Genomic DNA, 18,089 nt, shown 5'->3' on the forward strand with positions numbered 1-18,089 from the left:
TTGTAAAAATCTCGATCAAACTAAAAATGCTTGTACGTTGAAAAGTAATAAGTTAGGAGCGATCAATTTATAGCTCGTGGTTGGTTTCAGACTTATACGCAGTTTGAAGATTTACTTAATATGCAGATAAGTTGAAAGGTGTTTATGAGTCAGTTTGACAAGTTTATCGCTTACCCAAACACTCTCCAGACATTATAAACATCGTCGCGTGGACATGCCTTGACGCAACATTTAAGAGTTTCGATCAATGATCCCCCTAATTAAATTTTAGTGTATTTTTGTCGAACTTTTTAACTGACGTGACATTTTTTTTAATTTTTTTAGCTGATATAGAATCTTTGACGTGAACCTCATTTTATGTAATAAAGGTGTCAAGTCAGCAGAAAAAAATGATAAAAATATGCTAAAATTGAGTTTAGGATAATTGAACCTCTGTGAAGTTGGAGTGTGTCGTAGCAACTTTAATCATATCAGGGATACTGAATGCTTGTCTTTTTTCTAATTCTATTTTAAAAATGAACCATAGACTATTGATTCTTTTTTCATTTGCAACCATAGATTGGGATGACCATAGACAATATAATTGGTTTATAACCATATATTTAGATGACCAGTCAAATTCAATGCCCTCATCTCATGGGTCTGAAATTTATTTTAACATTTTGTTTTATCAACACTTTGTCATTTCAAAACAATTACCAAAAAAATTGCTATTACAACCAATATGACTTGCAGTGGAATGATTAGGATCCCTCTGTTGTTAACTAGACTGTCTCGGGTTTGAGTTCTGAGAATGAAAAAAATCCTACCGAGAGCACGGACTCTAGATGTGGACCTTGCAAAATGAGAATTCAGATTAATCAGACTTCAATACGAATATCAGATCCTGTGGGAAACCAAAAAAATGGCTCGTAGAACCAATGTGTCTTGCAGTGGAATGGTTAGGACCCCTCTATCCTTAACTAGAAGGTCTCGAGTTTGAGTTCTGAGAATGAAAAAGATCCTACCGAGAGCACCGACCTTAGAAATGGACCACTCAATACGTGAATCCAAATTAGTCAGACTCCAATATGGATACCAGACTCTGCTGGGAAACCAAAAAATTGCTCGCAGAACCAATATGGCTTGCTGTGGAATGGTTAGGATTCCTCTATCCTTAACTAGAAGGATTCTGGTTTGAGTTCGGAGAATGAAAAAGATCCTAATGAGAGCACCGACCCTAGACAAATGGACAACGCAAAACGTGTATCCAGATTAGCTCCAATGCGAATACTAGATCCGATGGGAAACCAAAAAGTTGCTTGTAGAACCAATATGGCTTGCGGTGGAATGGTTAAGATCACTCTATCCTTAACCAGACTGTATCCGGTTTGAGTTCTGAGAATAATGAAAAAGATCCTACCGAGAGCACCGACCCTAGAAATAGGTCCCACAAAACGTGAATCCAGCTTAGTCAGACTCCAATATGGATATCACACACCATGTGCAATAGTCAACAAATTCAAGAAAATTCATAAAGTCTCTATCAAGTCCATTTAGTGTGTACAAGTCAACTTCTCCCCTCTTGTATTTAAACTCCTCTTATCACAACTATTATTCATACACCAAAATATATTCACATTCATTTAACAAACAGGATCAAGAATCATTACTCTTTCGTTTCGACACAACCAAAAAAAAAATGGCAATATGCGATATCTCTAAGACAGAATCATCATCACTATCCACGCCGCGAAAAGCCAAAAAAAACCTATTCTCTTTCGCGAAAACTAACTCCTCAGACCTTACACCTCCTCAGAAACCCTCGCAGACATTCTCCCGGACAATCATGGAGGAGAACATTGACAACGCGAGCGCGATTATCAAAAAATGGGATCATAGCGAATCATCATCTGATAAATATTGTTCATTTTTTCAACAAGATAGAAAAGAAGCCAAAGAGTACATCCAATGTGTCAATGACTTAAAGAGAGCAATGCATTTTCTTGTTACACAACATTCAACATGTAACAAACTTGTACTTGCACAAAACCTAATGCAAATGGCTATGCAAAGACTAGAGAAAGAATTCCATCAAATTTTGTCGACGAAAAAGGAGCATTTAGATCCCGAATCAGTATCAAAGTCAAGTACATCCTCACACTTATCGCGGTCCATCTCAGTTGATTCGCAAGAATCAACTGAGTCCGGAAATGAGATTCAGGTTACTGAGTTTGAACGTCTTTCTGTTCAAGCTATGAATGATCTCAAAATGATCGCGGAATGTATGATTGGTTCTGGCTATGCAAAAGAGTGTTGGAAGATGTACAGGACCATCAGGAAGTCAGTAGTAGACGAAGGGCTGTATCGTCTTGGCATTGAATCGCGTAGTTTAGCTCAACTCAACGCGATGAAACCTGATGTTCTTGAAAATAATATCACGGATTGGATCAATGCAGCTAAAGTCGCGATAAAAACACTCTTCTACGGAGAGAAGTTTCTGTGTGATCACGTGCTCTCAGCCTCGAAAACAATGAGAGATACATGTTTCAGTGATCTAGCTAAAGATGCTGGACTCAATCTGTTTAAATTCCCAGAGCTCGTTGCAACAAAGACGAAGAAATCACATGGGAAGACCTTCGTGTTAATGGACTTACACGAAGCAATCGAGCAACTCTTGCCAGAGATCGAATCAATCTTTTCGTATGAATCAGTCTCAGCTGTCAAAGTTAAAGTCCACTCTTCGCTAAATAAACTTAAATCCTCTATTCTGAGTATGATCTATAATTTCGAGGTGTCAATACAGAAGAATTCCTCGAAAACACCAGTTCCTGGTGGGGGAATTCATCCGTTAACAACTTCTGTTACGGATTATGTAACTTCATTGGCAAGTTACAACGGAGTACTCTCCGATATCATATCTGATTTCGCCTTTGTATCACCATCCTCCTCGTATCCTGAGGCTTACTTCGACAGTCCATCAATCAGTCCTACACCAAACAACTCAAAAAACTCATCAGTATCTGCTAAACTTGCGTGGATCATCCTAGTCCTACTCTGCAAACTCGATAGCAAAGCAGAACTTTACAACGATATCGCCTTATCCTACCTCTTCCTAGCTAACAATATCCATTTTGTTATCGAGAGGGTACGTGCAAGTACCCTCAAAGACCTTCTAGGACACGAATGGACATCGAGTCTGGAGAGAAAGGTAAAGTTGTATTCATCAAAATACGAAAATGTAGCATGGAGTAAAGTGATTCTTTGTCTGCCTAAAAGCTTAAACCCCGCGATTTCCCCTGATACGATTAAGGAACACTTCAAACGATTCAATGAATCGTTTGAAGAGTCGTATCAGAGACAGAAATCCTGGGTGGTACCTGATGAGAAGCTACGTGATGAGATCAAAACATCGATAGCAAGAAGATTGGTGAGTGTTTATAGGGATTTTTACGATTACTATATGGTCGTGCTGAGTGGTGAAAATGATTTGGATGTGTTGGTAAGATATTCACCTGATAATTTTGGGACTTGCTTGACTGATTTGTTTCATGAAAATAATTTGAGGTGTAGGAGTTTGTTGTCATCAACAACATCATTGCCAAACTCATGTGTTTGGCGATGTATTTCTTGATTTGTTCATGGTCATTGACAAGAATAATGTATACTACCAAGTAGTACTGAGTTACGTTGCTCGGACTTTTCAAAAACGTCTTAACGAACTCATGTGTTTGGCAATGTATTTCTTCATTTGTTTAATAATATATACTACAAATTAATACTAAGTTATGTTGCTCGAACTTTTCAAAAATGTCTTGCCGAACGCATGTGTTTGGCAATGTATTTCTTGATTTGTTCATGATCATTGACAAGAATAATGTGTACTATAAAGTAGTACTAAGTTATGTTGCTCGGACTTTTCAAAATGTCTTGACGAACGCATGTGTTTGGCAATGTATTTCTTGATTTGTTTATGGGCATTGACAAGAATAATGTATGCTACAAAGTAGTACTAAGTTACGTTCCTCGGACTTTTCAAAAATGTCTTGACGAACTCATGTGTTTGGCAATGTATTTCATGATTTGTTCATGGCCATTGACAAGAATAATGTGTACTACAAAGTAGTACAAAGTTACGTTGCTCATACTTTTCAAAAATGTCTTGACGAACGCACGTGTTTGGTGATGTATTTCTTGATTTGTTCATGGTTGTTGACAAGAATAATGCATACTACAAAGTAGTACTTGTTAGGAAGGACGGGCACACAATCAAAGAGCCCGACAAGGTAGCAGCGGAAAATACCCAAGACTAAATTTTCCCTTTCAACTTAAACAAGAGGAGACAAATAAACCCAAGCAAAATAGAGTAATATACAGCAAACAACTCAACCAAATGAAACAAGACAAGAATAAAGGCAATCACACAAGACACAAGATTTACGTGGAAAACCCTTCAGTGTGAAGAGTAAAAAACCACGGGACCAAAATCTCCACTATAATCACCAAAGAGTTGCAATACTGTCCTCCAAAATGGCCACCAAACAAGTGTCAAACAACAAGAAACAATACATAATCCACAACACCAAACACTAGAGAAATAAAAGAGTGAAAGCACAAAAAATGCAGCTACTGTTCGGGAATGAAGAACAGGAGCTACAGGCCACCAAATCAAGCTCCGTCAGTTCCTAATCAAAGATTGAGATGAGAGGAACAAGCAGTCCAAAAATCAGCTCAATCGGACAAGAAACGAAGCGAGAATCACAATTTGAAATTGACAGTTGTGGCTGAAATTTAGGTGCGAAAATCAGCTTTGTTTTTCTCTCTTTGACTGCTGAAAACTCTCTTTTTGTGATGGTGAATAAGATCTAAAAAGATCAATATATATGTCGCATAGTAATGGGTCTATGGGCAAAAGTGGGTTGGTCCAAATTGGGCTTTATTTATCCACATAGGAAAGGACAAAAGCCCATGACCCAACAGTACTAAGTTATGTTGCTCAAACTTTTCAAAAATGTCTTGACGAACGCATGTGTTTGGCAATGTATTTCCTGATTTGTTCATGGCCATTGATAAGAATAATGTACTACAAAGTAATACTGTTGCTCGGATTCTTCAAAAATATTGATTGTATTGTATTGGATTGTTCAAAATTAGTGTAGCGCGACAACATTTTTGGAGAGTTCTAAGCAATATAGACTACAAGTTCTTGATTTCAATAGTAAGCTCCCGTTTGTTCAGATATTTTGAAGTTGAACTTGAATTACGTGAAATTTTTTGAAGCTTTGTGAGTGGAAATCTCAAAAACGAAAAAATGGGTCCAAGCAAATTTTTGGTAACTTAAAAATATTTGGAGCTCAAATTTTCGAGATCTGATCAAATTTCATGACTTTTTACCTCACTTAAGTGTCGCTCATCGCCCATGAGTTCTATCTTGAATCGAGCAGTATTAAACAATAAATCCAAGTTCGCTTTACGCTTAAAGCCCCAATAAATTTGAAGCACTTTTTATAGCTTTTTGCCTTTTACAACACTACATTTTGCTTTGCCACCCAACTACATAAGCCTGTGTTGTTTGGATTCTTCAAAATTATCGACGAATACGTGTAGGATTCTCCAAAAGTGTTGTATTTTTGGAAAATTCGCTTCCGGTGCGGCATCAAAAGTAAATAGTCCGTGCAACTTAGTTCAAAACTGCTCAACTTGCTATTTTTTTCTTTTTTCTTTTTTGATTAATTAAGGTCATGGGCCTTTTTCTTATGGTCCAAAAAAGGGAAAAAAAGGCCCAAACGTGATCCGGTCCAAACCAAACCAAACCCAAGAACAAATAAAATCTAGTGAAAAGTTGGCAAGTACACCTTAACTTATTATATTTAAACAAATTTTCATCCTTATAAAGTAATTACAAAAATTTTAACTAATTATATACCTTCGTTGGATGTATCAAGAGCTAATTATGTCTTTCGACAGATTCAAAATCGAAAAAAATGTATCGAAAGCTGATTATGTATCTTTATAAAGGAAAAAAATGTATCGTCGTTGGATGTGTTATGTATCTGGACAAATTCAAAATTAAAAAAAATGTATTGGAATTGGAAGCTAATCATGTATTTTTACAAAGAAAAGAATTTATCTTCGTTGGATGTGTCGGGAGCTAATTATGTATTTCGACAGACCAAAAATCGATTTTTTCAGTAATTATGCAAAATATTAAAATTTTTTGTAATTAAACTTTAAACTATCAAAATTTATGTTGTTTGTCCATTATTTTATTAGATAAAAGTAGGAACTTTTAGAGAACAAAGTTGAATGTTATTTAGCATTTCTAAAATGTCACTAGTCATAAGTAGCAAAAGAAATTTTTGGCTGCGTTGTTCAAACTTTTCAAAAATATCAACAAATACGTGTAAGATAGTCCAAAATATAACAAGAAGCCATAAAAATTATACAAACATTATAAATACTGATTTTATGGGTGATTAATTTTCATGTACTGTTGTTTCAAATACAAAATGGGAATTCATATTTTTATGCATAAGTAAAAACTTTTATTGTTCTTTTCTCATACCATCTTAGTATTAATTAAATAATCATATAAAATAATAATAGTCAACTATATCATTTGAAAATATGTATCATTAATAATGTTAGTTTACTAAAATGCATCTTTAACTTAAGTTTTATTAAAAACTGTGTCAGATCAACAAGCTAAAACAGGTAATATGACATAGAGAAAGCAATGGACCATCACGTTGTGCATATATGGCAATGAAGCGGGGTGTGGCGCGTTATTGTGTTTGTACGGTAGGCATATTCACGATTTTATACAGGACAGTGCGTGAGTGAGCAAGCGAATCAAAAAGAAAATAAATCGAGATGGACATGAAATTGCCAATATATGAAATTTTGAAATGATTTGCTCTCGAGAATAAGAAATTTTGGTTCGGAAGGGATAATATCAACCACTTTGGATTAATTTATTTTATATTTTTAATTTTCCACTATTCAATTTGTTCATTGGCTTATTGGACTTTTGTCACTAAGGTGCTAGACTAAAATAAAGTATTTAAATAAATTTTTTTGGACAAGTTGTATTTAGCATTTGTTTGAGAATAAGTTTGAGATTATAATATGAGTATTAAATAATAATTGATTTGTTTAGTTATTAATAAATATTTGGTTCATTGAACTGGAAATAGGTATAATGCAAAATATATAATATTTGATTTAAATTGGATAAATGAAATATATTTTTTGTTTCAGTTTTAATCTTTCTTTCTAAAAAAGTTTAGATGTATGAAGTGTTTACAACTGTTAAAAAAGAATATCCTTTCCATATCAATTTGGTAATGAATTTTAATTAAGTGCTAAAAGTTCAAGAACCAAATATCTATCTTTTTGAAATTTATAATTTATATTATGTATATATAATAATAAGTGTCGAACCTTGTTCGATTAGTTTTTCTTTAAATTTTGAATTCCTTTAGTGGAAATTCTGACTTCGCCTCTGTCTGAAGATGATGTTTTACAACATGATTTTCTTTATATTCAGAGCTCGAATGCAAGAAAATTATATTATTTATACATCACTAAAATTATATTATCTATATATAATAGATGTCGAATCTCGCTCAATTAGTTTTCCTTTAAATTTTGAATCCCCTCCATGAAAATTCTGACTCCGCCTTGATCTGAAAATGATGTTTCCAGCATGATTTCTTTTTTTAGAGTTCGAACGCAAGAAAATTCTACTATTTATAAATAGATGTCGAATCTCCTTCGATTAACTTTTTTTTTTTTCAAATTTTGAATTTTCTTTATGAAAATTTTGACTCTACTTCTATTTAGAAATAATATTTTTAATATAATTTATTTATATTCACAGCTCGAACGGAGGAACTTCGTCAGGAGGGTGAAAGATTTGTACCATGTGGATAGTTGTTGTTGCTAGCCATCTATTTTGACCAAAGGAGCTAGCTTTCATTAATATATTCACTTGTTGCTCAAAATTATTATTTTATTTTTCAGAAAAAATCTTTAATTTTTGTCCATACAAAAATAAGATGATTTAGGGAGAAATAAAAAATCATTTTTGGACTGATATTTAAGTTTTAGTTTAAATTTTAATTATTTTTTAATATAGGAATAAAATTTTGATAACTACACCCCTAAATTAAATATGATAAACTTCAAAAAAAATTTATTGAAATTGAAAATTTTTCAGTTTGAACTCCATAATTGTGGAGTTTATGCAAATTTTAAATTGTGAAAGTTAAAAGCTTGATGAATTGTTATAGGAGTTTAAACTCTATAAAAAAATAATTTTCTTGTAATGAACTCTACTTTCAAAATTATAGAATCGATTTTTTTCTAATTATTCTTTTTTAAGTAATAATATAATCAATGCATTTAATTTTTCTTAAGACATACTACACTAGATATGTGAACTTCTTCTAATCATTTTTTCTTTTATATAAAAAAAATATTTTTTCTATAAATAATATTCAATCTTTTTAAAAAAAATTATTTATATTATTATAAAAAATGTGGCCCCTTAAATTTGGGGGCCTAGGGTAGGGCTGGGCATTTGGTTTGTTCGATTTTCGGTTTGGTTTGGTTTCTACAAATTTGGTTCGGTTATTTCGAATTTTTATTTCGGTTTTAAAGATTAAAGTAGTGAACCTCTCTTTGTTATGACTGGACATTTAAAATTAATGATTTTTTTAAAAAAATAATTCAAACCTATTTTTCATTCTCAGATATAAATAACTCAACATGGATGAAACTAAATGATATAACCATAAGTTTAACATAATATATAACTCCATTATGCATAAGTTTGCATAAACAGTCGGAACTCGAAAGAATGGTCGTTGCCGGAAAGACCATAGTCGGCACTTTGGACTGCAGCCCACAATGATCGTCTGGTCACCGGCTTTGGTGTTGTTGTACAGACGACGATCTCGCCGGCGGTCTATGGCTCGATTGATTGTTCGACTATTGGATTGATGTATCCTGTTAGTTGTATGTGGTGTGCTATTACTTATTAGTTATTAGGGTTGCTATTATATATTTATATTATGTTATTATATATTTATATTATATTATTATATATTAAATATTATATATATAATAAAATATATATATATTATTAATTATTTATAGAATTTCAGTTAATCGATTTATTCGAATTATTTTTTTGAAAAATCGAAAACCAAACCGTTTAATCGAATTTTAAAAATTGAAAATCGAAACCGATCCAAAAAAGTGAAAAACCAAACTGAAATTAAAATTTTGATTTGATTTTTCATTTTTTTCGATTTAAACCAAAATATGCCCAGCCCTAACCTAAGACGACCATCTATTTTTTTACAAGGTAGAGCCGTCCTTGAGATTATGGAAATTTGAACACAATTTTGTGAATCTTTCAACTTAAAATGAGATAAATTGAAAAGAAAGATGTATAAGGCTTCATTTGCGTGAACTTAATGGAGATCTGAATGATTCGAATTTTAACTCATTAAATGCATTTGCTTACATTAAGTTTTAAGCACTTAATTGGTCTGAATAAGTTTTAAATATTAAGATCTTGAACAAAATATTAATATTATAAAAAAATATTTTTATTCGGGATAATTTTCACCATCACCATATCCACAATTGTCATTCACCTCCGCTAATCATCTCACCCATCACAATCATCACTATAAGTGTCAACCATCATTACCGTCAACGCTAACCAACAGTAATTGCCACTAACCGTCGTTATATATCGCTATTGTTGGTCATCATTATCACACTTAATATCTCCATTATTATAATTATATTCATTATTACTACCATCGTCAACCGTCGTCAACACCACCGTCATTGACACCTCCATCATTACTATCACTCGCTACCATCACTGCAATCAATCCCCATTACCAACCGCCTTCGGTGTTAAAATAAGCTACCACCAACTTATCGTTAACATCACACATTTTTCAACCACCATCATCAACACCGCATACTAACATCAATCAATCAACTTTACCACCACATTCACCAATCGATACCATTACGTCAGTAAAATCAACGCCAACCATTTTCATCGTTACAACTATCGCCATCATCATTACTAATCGCTAACACAAACATTATTGTCACTACAAACCGTCTTCATCACTGACAAACATAAAATATTTTATTTTCTTTATCAAATAATATTCTTTTTTTTATAAATTATGTTTTTCCAAAACTTAATTATTTAAAAACTACATCTTAATCACTCAAATATTCATTAGAATTCGAATGCTTTAATCTTACGCACATTCTTTGACCGCCATCATTAACACTACTAACTACAAACATCAATCAACTTTACCATCACTGCCACGAATCACCATCATTACGTCAGCAATTACAGGACCAACAATCTTCACATTTACAACCATCACCACCATCATTATTATTCACTAACACTAACCATTATCAATTACCGCCGTCACCATCACAACAAATAAATATTATATTTTAAAAATAATATCTTAATCATTCTAGCGCACACTATTCATACTCAAGCACTTTAATCTTAAACACATTCTTCTGTTAGGTTCGAAATCGAGAGGGCGTCATGCGGAAACTATTAGTTGCAAACTATGAGACGATAAATAAGATGACGACGAAAAATAATACTAAAAACATAATTTTATTATATGATTTGACCAATTGACCTACATATAAAACCTAATATTAAAAAACATAAAAACCAATGAGAGAAAAAATCCCCCCTAAACGAAAATCTTAAAAGACTACATTATGAATGCTATTTTGTTACGGTATGATAAGGGGGTCTTCTATTTATAGATGTTCAAAACCTTTTCTCCAAAAAAGGCCAAATATAAAAAAAAATTATATTTTTTTCTTTCAAAAAAGTAAATGTAATTATAGTAATTTTTATTTTCCTTCTGAGAAAAAATAAAACTTAAATATAGTAAAAAAATCAGGACAAAAATCCTAACATTTCGACGGCTATCAGTAACACTGCTAACTACAAACATCAATCGACTTTACAATCACTGCTACCAATCACCATTATTACATCAACAATTACAACATCAACAATCTTCACATTTACAACAATCACCACCATCATTATTATTCACTAACACTCAACCATTATCAATTACCACCATCACCATCGCAATACACAATTATTTTATTTTAAAAACAATATTTTAATCATTCAGAGAACCTTTTAATCTTAATCCAAACAAATGAATCCTAATCACTTTCAACTTGCCACTTTCTACCCATGTTCCTCAATTGTCTTTTAGTTCCTTTTTTTTTTTTTTTTTTTTTTTTTTTTTTTCTAATTTATACTTTATACTACTATATGTTATTAAAAAATATTCTTTTTTTCATATTCCACTTTCCTAACTCTTTCCCTTTTATCTATAACACACAACAAAAGTTCCATTATTTCTCAAATCTGATGAATTCTTGACTCTCCGTTTACTTCAAATTCCTCTAAAAGATGTCTTCTCCTGTTGAAGAAGGTAAACTCTAACACACACACACACACACACACACACACACACACACACACATATATATATATATATATATATATATATAAAATTCAAAAATAAAATTAATTCATAATTGTTTTGATCATCTAATTATCACTACTTAGTTTCAATTTTTTTCATTTTTTTTAGCTCAAGATTTAGTTATAAGTATATGGGTATTTTGTATTATAGATTTATATGTAGGAAAAATGATTCTTTTAATTAACTAATTTTGGAAATTTTAGTGTATTTTTTTTTTTTTTGGGGGGGGGGGGGGGGTTGGGGTTTATTAGCTGTAATTATTAGTTTAAGTATATGGGTATTTTGAATTAGATATATATATGTAGAAAAAATGGTTCTTTTTGTTAGCTAGTTTTGGAAATTTTAGTGTTTTTTTTTTTGATTTGTTAGCTCAAGATTTAGTTATAATATATGGATATTTTGTATAATAGATTCTTATGTAGGAAAAATGGTTCTTTTGTTTAACTAGTTTTTGAAATTTCAGCGTTTTCTTGATTTATTAGCTAAAAGATTTAGTTTTAAGTGTACGGGTATTTTGTATTATAAATTTTTATGTAGGAAAAATGATTCTTTTTATTAGGTAATTTTAGAAATTTCAGTGTATTTTTTGATTTATTAGCTCAAGATTTAGTTTTAAGTATATGTTGTTTAGCAGTATAGATTTATATGTAAGAAAAATGGTTCTTTTTATTAGTAAGTTTAGAAATTTTCAGTGTTTTCTTGATTTATTAGCTCAAGATTTAGTTTTAAGTATGTGGGTATCTGGTAGTATAGATTTATATTTGGGAAAAATGGTTCTTTTTATTAGCTACTTTAGGAAATTTCAGTGCTTTCCCACTTATTTTGGCTGGAAATATAATTTAAGCATATGGGTATTTTGTAGTATAGATTTATATGTAGGAAAAATTGGTTCTTTTATTAGCTAGTTTTGGAAATTTCAGTGTTTTCTTGATTTATTAGCTCAAGATTTAGTTTTTAAGTATATGGATGTTTTATAGTATAGATTTATATGTAGGAAAAATGGTTCTTTTTGTTAACTAGTTTAGGAAATTTCAGTATGTTCTTGCTATATTAGCTGGAAATTTAGCCGAGGTTCTATCGGAAACAGCCTCTCTACCTCCAAGGTAGGGAAAAGTTCGTGTACACTCTAGTCTCTCCAGACCCCCACTTTGCGTGATTACACTGGGTATGTTGTTGTTGTTGTTGTTGTAGCTGGAAATATAGTTTAAGCATTTGTGTATTTCAACTTAGATATTTATATATTAGAAGGGGAGCCTTGGAGTAACTGGTAAAGTTGCTGCCATGTGACCAGGAGGTCATGGGTTTAAGCCTTGGAAACAGCCTCTGGCAGAAATGCAAGGTAAGACTGCGTACAATACACCCTCGTGGTGGGGCCTTTCCCCAGACACCGCGCATAGCGGTAGCTTTAGTGCACAGGGCTGCCCTTTAGAAAAATAGTTCTTTAGAAAGAAAAAATGATCCCTCAAGCTGTATCAATCCTTGAAATTGGGCCATTCGAATTCTAAAGAACGGCCACTTAGATGGCGATTTGAAAAAAAAGTAAACGTAAAGTTTATTCAATGTATGAGAATAAATTTTACAATTGCTCTTTATGCTTCAACAGTGTTCAGTTATGAAGACTTTACGATGGAGTTATTTATTTATAAATGGTGTTACTACCCTATTCTTGATTATGTTGTACTTAGTAGCTGCTCTTTTTTGCTGACTAGCTCTGTTTGTGCTTGTACTAGGTGAGAGAGATGTCGAGAAAGGATTGATTACTCCAACCCCAAGCCAGAACCCTCTAGCTGAGCCATCACCGACCCCGTCCCCTTCCTCGGCAACAGCACCAGCTCTGGTGCTTTCCAATTCCGGCAAGAGAATTGATCAAGCAGGGAAAAAGAAATATGTAAAACAGGTGACGGGAAGGCACAATGACACTGAGCTTCATTTAGCAGCTCAGAAAGGTGATCTAGTAGCAGTGAAGCAGATACTTAATGATATTGACTCGCAAATGGTCGGGACACTGAGTGGCGATGAATTTAATCAAGAGGTTGCGGAGATTAGAGCATCCGTAGTAAACGAAGTGAATGAATTAGGAGAGACGTCGCTCTTTACAGCCGCAGCGAAAGGATATCTTGAGGTGTTGAAAGAATTATTAAAGTACTGCAACAAGGAAACTCTTACTAAGAAGAATCGGTCGGGATTTGATCCTTTGCATATAGCTGCAAGTCAAGGACACCATGGTGAGGATCTTAGATTTCTTGATCATTCAATTTTTACGGTTCAGCTTAAACTCATTTTTAACGATCTGGAAAGATGAAAGATGCTGGAAGATTGATTAAACTGCTAACCAAGTTATATATGTCTTCCCCATAATCTTATTAAGATTTGACTATGTACTTCTCTTACTTTACATTGACAAGGAAAAGTATGACTTGAACGAACAAACTAAGGAAACATGCTGGTTGGAAAGCGACGCCTTTTTTTTTCCAGCTCAAAAAGAAGTCGTAGCTTTCCAACCAGCATGTTTCCTTAGTTTGTTCGTTCTATATAATACATAAATAAACACTCAAACTTGGCCTCGATGTACAAATAAGCACTCCAACTTTGAGAGTGCACATCTAGGAACCTCAACTTGGTCTGGAACTGAACAATCCAACTCGTTCCCATTATGTCTCATGGACACTTGCTGCTGACGTGACACACAAAATTTTCAACGTGTCTAATGATCATTCTGCAAGTTGGAGTGTTCAACTGACACTGTGGAGACAAGTTGAGGTGTCTGTCTAGATTTACTTACTCAAAGTTAGAGTGCTTAATTGTTAGATGAGGCCAAGTTTGAGTTACGCCTAAACTAAATTCTGATTTGAACGTGAACATTCTCCCCCCTCGAACCTTTTGAATTGACATACTGCAACTTTGAATGTGCGAAAAATGCGTGTGGAGAATTATGAAGATGGATAAGTTTCATGGTGCTGGAAGATACTAATTATTGGACAAAGACTTACTTTTGCGCTCTTATGACAGGAATCGTCCAATTGCTGTTAGATCATGATACTGGACTAAGTAAAACATTTGGCCCTTCAAATGCAACCCCTCTTATAACTGCTGCCTCGAGAGGACATATTGCAGTGGTCAATGAATTGCTGTCGAAAGATTGCAGCTTACTGGAAATTTCTAGGTCCAATGGTAAAAATGCATTGCATTTAGCTGCCAGACAAGGGCATGTGGAAATCGTCAAGGCCTTGCTTGACAGAGATCCACAATTGGCAAGGAGGACGGACAAGAAAGGACAAACTGCATTGCATATGGCTGTAAAGGGAATTAGCTGTGAGGTGGTGATATTGCTTCTCGAGGCTGATGCTGCAATAGTTATGCTGCCAGACAAGTTTGGCAACACAGCGTTGCACATTGCCACCCGAAAAAAGCGTGCTGAGGTATATAATCTGTTACTCATTTTGGAATGGCCTTACAAACTGTTACTGCCAAAATACGTTTTTACTCTTTAGTCAACTTTGTTGGTGCTTTTTTCTAAAGATTGTACAAAATTTGGATCGCCATGTATTCAGTTGTTGCAACTTACTTGGCTTTATCTCCGTTTTCATCATATAATGATATTGTGAGCGATAATCAATTTAAATTTTTTGCCATGCAGATAGTAAGAGAGTTGCTATGCCTGCCTGATAGTCATGTTAATGCACTGAACAGAGATCACAAAACAGCTCTTGACATAGCTGAAGATCTTCCGCTATCTGAGGAATCGTCAGAAATAAAGGAGTGTTTATACAAATATGGAGCTGTTAGAGCTAATGAATTGAACCAACCAAGGGATGAGTTGAGGAAAACCGTCAGTCAGATCAAGAAAGATATTCACACACAGCTTGAACAAACTAAGAGGACAAATAAAAATGTCCACGGAATTGCTAAAGAGCTTAGAAAGCTCCATCGAGAAGGGATCAATAATGCAACAAATTCTGTGACTGTCGTTGCTGTTCTCTTTGCTACAGTTGCCTTTGCTGCTATTTTTACCGTCCCTGGAGGTGATGATGATCATGGAGTGGCTGTGGTTGTGACCACCGCTTCTTTTAAGATCTTTTTCATCTTCAACGCCCTTGCACTTTTTACATCTCTTGCTGTTGTCGTAGTTCAGATTACGTTGGTTAGAGGAGAAACAAAGGCGGAAAGAAGAGTTGTCGAGGTAATTAACAAACTCATGTGGTTGGCTTCTGTCTGCACTTCAGTTGCATTTATGGCATCTTCTTATATAGTAGTCGGTCGCAAGTATGAATGGGCTGCAGCATTGGTAACAGCAGTCGGGGGAATAATAATGGCCGGGGTACTTGGAACCATGACTTACTATGTGGTAAGATCAAGGAAGAAAAGATCGATAAGGAAGAAGGAAAAGCATGCAAGAAGTGGTTCCAACTCATGGTACCACTCCGAGTTCTCTAATTCTGATATCGACAGGATTTATGCCTTATGATGTGGAGAGTTTCGAGTTGATGATAAGAAACTCCCCCGAGTTGTATGTAGTGAAAGGCGTGTTATTCTTGAGAGACTGATGAACAACAACTCGTTAAGCAAGTTAACCTGGAGGGAGCTGCAAGTTTCAAATGAAGATGTTTGATCTGTTCGCATTTGGAAGGAGAGGTTCCGTTTTACACGTGTCATCATGTCAACGAATAAGGTTTCTGTCCCGAGCCAGAATGATCGCGATGATGTATAATTTCTAAGCTAAACTCATGGAGCTGTAGATTGTAACTTTTAGCATGGGATGTAAATTTTCCTATTTTATCTAGAATGGGAAAGATTATGTAAAAGATTCAAAACAAGTATCCATTTCTGTGGCATCTACCACTTTTGTGTAGTAAAATGGCAAGCCTTAGTTGATAAATCCTATGTGAAACTACGTGTATGTAAACTACATCTGAACTTTTGAGTAGGGGCGTATCGGAAACAGAGGTGAGTCGAGGGTTTATCGGAAACAGTCTCTCTACCCCTATAGAGGTGAGTCGAGGATGTATCGAAAACAATCTCTCTACTCTCATAAAGGTGAGTCGAGGGTGTATCGGAAATATCTCTCTACCCCATAAAGGTGGGGGCAAGGTTTGTTTACATTCTGTCCTCCTCAAGATCCTATATCCTATCGAAATAGTTAATTTTCAATCAAAAATTCAATGCCATACTGTCGAATTCGAGCTTAATGTCTAAGCTACAAGGCGATCGTAAAGGTATTTACAATCAAATTTGCTAGTAATGTTGAAATAAACATTAATTAGTTCAAGTAGCTATAACTTTCGCTTCGAAAAATTAAAAGCGAAAGGATCAAAAACACACTTAAAACATCTGGATTTTGAACTTTCTGAGTAAAAATCACTTAAATATCTCGATTTTGAACTATCAGAGTCGAAACACATGAACTATTTGTCAAAACACACATATTCCACGTAGGAAAATGAACTAGTCAACAAACTTAAAGGACTAAAAATGTAAAATGCTTACTTAATGGACTATTTTGAACCTACCTCAAATATAAAGGGACCATTGTTGTAATTACGCATTATATAAATAGCAAAATTGAGCATTTCAAAATTCAAAAATTCACCACAGAGAGTTCACTTTCCAAAGCTTCGAGATGGTACGCTTACATGTAAAGCACGGCTGCGGCGGCGACTACGGCGGCGGTGGTGGCGGTGACGGCGGCGCCGGTGAGTTTCTGTACGAAACTGAAACGAGTTCAATGATTGATGAAATCGCCAATCATATCATCGAAATCGCGAATCTCCAATCGAAGATTCAATGCTTAGCTGGCGAATTTGAACCTTGTCTCTCAAAGCTTCAAGGTGATCCTAAAGGTATTTACAATCAAATTTGCTAGTAATGTTGAAATGATTATTGATTAGTTCAAGTTTTTATAGCTTTATGTTGAAATAATTATTGATTAGTTCAAGTTTTTATAGCTTTATGTTGAAAGATTATTGATTAGTTCAAGTTTTTATAGTTTTCACTTGAAAAAAAAGTAAGAGCGAAGTGTCAAAAATACACCTAAACTATCTCAATTTTTTAAATTTCATACCTTGATTATCAGTTCTGTGAATTTTTTTACCGTGAACTATCACTAAGTATTTATCAGTCGTTCAATTTTCCTATCTGAGGTAAGAAAAGTGATCAAGTTGTAGTTGAGGAAATTCGGACATATGATAGTTCGGGTATGAAACTCAAAAATCGGGATACTTTAGGTGTGTTTTTGACTCTTTCACTCAATGTGGAAATAATCATTGATTAGTTGAAGTAGTTATAGCTATCAATCAGGAAATTAGCCATTGAAATTTGAACTTTATCTCTCTAAGCTTCAAGGCGATCCTAAAGGTATGTACAATCAAAATGCTAGTAATGTTGAAATAATAATTGATTGCTTGTAGTTCAGGAAAATTAAGAGTGAGGCATCAAAAACACACCTAAAATATCCCAGTTTTTGAGTTTCAGAACTGAAACCAGGTGTGAGTTTTCTATGTGGAGTATCAATTGTTCACTTTT

At 33.9% G+C, this 18,089-nt stretch overlaps 3 protein-coding genes across 9 annotated transcripts in view; all 3 read left to right on the plus strand.

Annotated features, from left to right (window-relative positions):
- Positions 1-895: 895 nt before the first annotated feature.
- LOC107872199 (exocyst complex component EXO70H1) lies at positions 896-3,884 on the plus strand. The gene has a single exon (XM_016718968.2). It carries the CDS (start codon positions 1,682-1,684, stop codon positions 3,611-3,613), a length of 1,932 nt encoding a protein of 643 aa, XP_016574454.1. The 5' UTR covers positions 896-1,681; the 3' UTR covers positions 3,614-3,884.
- Positions 3,885-11,296: 7,412 nt separating this feature from the next.
- Positions 11,297-16,446, plus strand: LOC107871337 (ankyrin repeat-containing protein ITN1). 2 transcript variants are annotated; one of them, XM_047412815.1, is made up of 4 exons: positions 11,297-11,516; positions 13,301-13,795; positions 14,580-14,989; positions 15,208-16,446. In XM_047412815.1, the coding sequence occupies exons 1-4, from the start codon at positions 11,495-11,497 to the stop codon at positions 16,033-16,035; spliced, it is 1,755 nt and encodes a 584-aa protein (XP_047268771.1). In that variant the 5' UTR covers positions 11,297-11,494; the 3' UTR covers positions 16,036-16,446. The 2 variants fall into 2 exon arrangements, with proteins under 2 accessions (XP_047268771.1, XP_047268772.1); XM_047412816.1 differs by lacking the exon at positions 11,297-11,516 and adding an exon at positions 12,284-12,735.
- A 130-nt stretch (positions 16,447-16,576) lies between these two features.
- Positions 16,577-18,089, plus strand: part of LOC107872697 (cilia- and flagella-associated protein 298) — a 23,270-nt gene continuing 21,757 nt past the window's right edge. For all 6 annotated transcript variants that reach the window (XR_007055588.1, XR_007055591.1, XR_007055590.1 and 3 more), the window contains exon 1: positions 16,577-17,407. Coding sequence is in view for 1 of the 6 variants with exons in the window: in XM_016719319.2 (XP_016574805.1) it covers positions 17,188-17,407 (220 nt within the window). In the remaining 5 variants the exon portion in view is untranslated. The remainder of the gene's footprint in view (positions 17,408-18,089) is intronic.

Source organism: Capsicum annuum, chromosome 5 (assembly GCF_002878395.1).
Source record: "Capsicum annuum cultivar UCD-10X-F1 chromosome 5, UCD10Xv1.1, whole genome shotgun sequence".
NCBI classification, from domain to species: Eukaryota; Viridiplantae; Streptophyta; class Magnoliopsida; order Solanales; family Solanaceae; genus Capsicum; species Capsicum annuum.

Excerpts from the sequence above, each read along its gene's own strand:
- LOC107872199 (XM_016718968.2), top strand. The coding sequence starts at position 1,682 with ATGGCAATATGCGATATCTCTAAGACAGAATCATCATCACTATCCACG.
- LOC107871337 (XM_047412815.1), top strand. The coding sequence starts at position 11,495 with ATGTCTTCTCCTGTTGAAGAAG. Across the intron at positions 11,517-13,300 it reads GTCTTCTCCTGTTGAAGAAG|GTGAGAGAGATGTCGAGAAA; the intron begins GTAAACTCTAAC and ends TGCTTGTACTAG. Across the intron at positions 14,990-15,207 it reads CCCGAAAAAAGCGTGCTGAG|ATAGTAAGAGAGTTGCTATG; the intron begins GTATATAATCTG and ends TTTGCCATGCAG.